General features: G+C 34.0%; 1 protein-coding gene across 2 annotated transcripts in view; it reads left to right on the top strand.

Annotated features, from left to right (window-relative positions):
* The window catches only part of LOC108739678, a 47,099-nt gene that overhangs the window by 23,871 nt on the left and 20,513 nt on the right, over positions 1–2,715 (top strand). For both annotated transcript variants that reach the window (XM_018473686.1, XM_018473687.1), the window contains exon 3: positions 1,905–2,048. In XM_018473686.1, coding sequence (XP_018329188.1) covers positions 1,905–2,048 — 144 coding nt within the window. The remainder of the gene's footprint in view (positions 1–1,904; positions 2,049–2,715) is intronic.

Below are 2,715 nucleotides of genomic sequence, written 5' to 3'. Positions count from 1 at the left end.
ATAAAATAATTCGAAGTGGTCTGTATTCTGTCGAAACTGCCAGACGCGGATCGCGATTTCGATCTTTTTGGATCTCATCAGCGCGTCGCAGGCAGCTCCGACAGAACACAGACCAACTTTTACCTGCTGTCTTAACAGTGCGTTTCAGAAAATACTACAAACGGCACAGTGAGCGCCATCTGTAGCATCCATCCTTAAAAGAATTATTAAATAAAAACGTAAGTCTCAGATTAAATGAACAAAACCAAGACTAAGACTAGGTGTATTTGAGCAAGGCCCGAGTCGAGAATAAGAAAGACCAAGACCAAGACCAATATCAAGGCTTGGACAGTCTTCTTGGTCTTAATCTTGCTTAGCTCATAACTATACAAAGCCATGGTAAAGCCCACATTATGCAATTGTAATCAGAAATCGTTATTTGTATCATTCTCTGTACTGACTTCCAAGAAGTTGATTTTTCAACTTTTAGAGTAAAAAGTCAACCAACCAAATCAAGCATCATTAGTTTATCTAGTTGTTGCCTCTATTGATGAAAAACATCTAGCAGAATTTTACACTTGACTCGCTTTTTTATGTTTTGTAAGTGTTAAAGTTAGTTGTCTCATTTCGTAATGAGCCAATTGCTTTAAACTTCACTTCACGACATGATAATAATCGATCGGTTCGAAGAAGTTATGTAGTTCCGTAGAGCCAAGAAGATGCCGTAAAGTTGGCGTCCGTCCAGTTGTGAATTAACAAAGTTTTATTTCTATCGAAGCCTTTTCATGTCCGCGTGTTACTTTAACTTTTTCATATAACCACTTATAAGATTTCCTTCTTTAGAACTACCAAAACTTCCTTAAATGCTTCGTGTCTACTCTACAACAAATTGTTTATTACTAAATAACGTTTACGGAAATGTTAATATAGAAAACCATTTTAAAAAGATATAAACCAAATTTTAAATTTTAAGTTGTCAGAAAATACTTGCTGTTTTAAATGAGCCAAGGTATCATTAGCATTATGATTTGTATCACCGTTTGTGAGTAGTAGGTAAATCAGAAAAAACCAAACATTTGTAAAGAAAAGCATCCGTAAAAGAAAAAATAAAATTATATGCCTAATATATTTATTTTGATGTGAATAAACTGCCAGAGCAAAATAATTTCAAACAGTTTAAATTACTCCCTAAGGCTTATTTTTGGCTGAACTTTCGCGTTTACTTACTTTATAATTTTACTGGTAGTTTAGACAAAAGACATCCTGACGTCTTCAAAATGCCAAAGAAATGAAACTGACCATAAGAAGAAATGAGTATTTCGAAAAAAGTTGTAATTAACATCCCTGGTCTAATCTAGGTTCAAAATTTTATAAAATTTTTCTTAGCATCATATTCAATACCAAAAAGTTATTTTTTAAGCATTAATTTAAGTATATAAACAAAATAACGACTCTAACTGTAATTATTCATTAGTAAATCGCTTTTTGAGTAAAATCCACATTTTTACTAGAATTTAGTTAAAATATCTATATCGTTCGCTCAATAACTTCGAGATTCATTTATGACGAAAACCGTTTCGATAGAGTGTAAAGCAACGCGATTAGGGGTTGAAATTTCAAAGGCCGCCATTTGAGCATTCATATTAAGTACCTATGTGACAATTAAATTTATTTTATTCAGAAGCTTCCATTAATTAGACTAACGACGTACAACTATCAAACTCTGGTAACAAAACCTAAACGAGCCCATATCTCAGCAATATTAGACGCAATTCATCGACATTATTCAATCATCGAATATTTATCTTTTACGTGGTTATTTGTCGCTCGACAACCCAAATACTATTTTCAATACGAGAAGATCAGTTCTCGCTTTCTTACATAAAATCATATCTATACAAAAATTTTTAATGACTGATTTTCAGATAAAGGGACGTATGTCGGCGGTCCATGCGACCGCAACTGCAGCTCTCGCCTTAGTCACGTCTACTGCGACCCCATTACCAACCTGTGCCGATGTAAGAAAGGATACCCTGTACAACTTAATCCAACTACGGGATGTGGAAAACGTGAGTAATATTATTCAAAGTGTCATCACCATCATAAGGCCGTCAGTCCTAACACTGTTAGATACGATAACACCTGGTTAGATACGAACTTCCACTCTTTCCTATCCTGAGCTAATCTTCGCAATTCCCTAAAACTAGAACGTCCCAAATCCTTAACTATTTACGAACAGTAATCAAATCTAGGTCTACCTCTACTCCTCTTAGATCCTGTTTTCTGCATCAAATGTCTCTGACTAGCCCTTCATGTCCTACCAACCTATCTCGCCTATCCCTTATTGACTTCCATAGAGGCATCTGGTTCCTATTCTTTTTAATACCTCCTTTTTTATATTATAAGTAATTATTTTATATGCGCTTTTAATCTAATAAAATAACCAAAAGGGTTTCAGGAAGTTAGAGATATGCCCTTTCCCTTTATTAGGATGCGCCGTAGCATAATTCCAAATTCAATCATATTTCTCCACCGATCATCGAGCGAGAACTAGACAAAAGTGTACAGTACCATTTGCAAAATAGTTTAAACTGCCTCGTTAAAATTTAAGAATATGCTTTATTTAAAAGCATATTTAGCCAAAAATAATAGCAAGTGAATTAACTTAACATTCTACACACCTATAAAACTTTTGCTTTGTTTTCTATTGTTAATTTATATACATTTTTGTTTTAA

Source organism: Agrilus planipennis, unplaced genomic scaffold (genome assembly GCF_000699045.2).
Source record: "Agrilus planipennis isolate EAB-ADULT unplaced genomic scaffold, Apla_2.0 scaffold249, whole genome shotgun sequence".
NCBI classification, from domain to species: domain Eukaryota; kingdom Metazoa; phylum Arthropoda; class Insecta; order Coleoptera; family Buprestidae; genus Agrilus; species Agrilus planipennis.
Note: the sequence above shows the minus strand (reverse complement) of the source record. Positions and strands in the feature narration are given on the sequence as shown.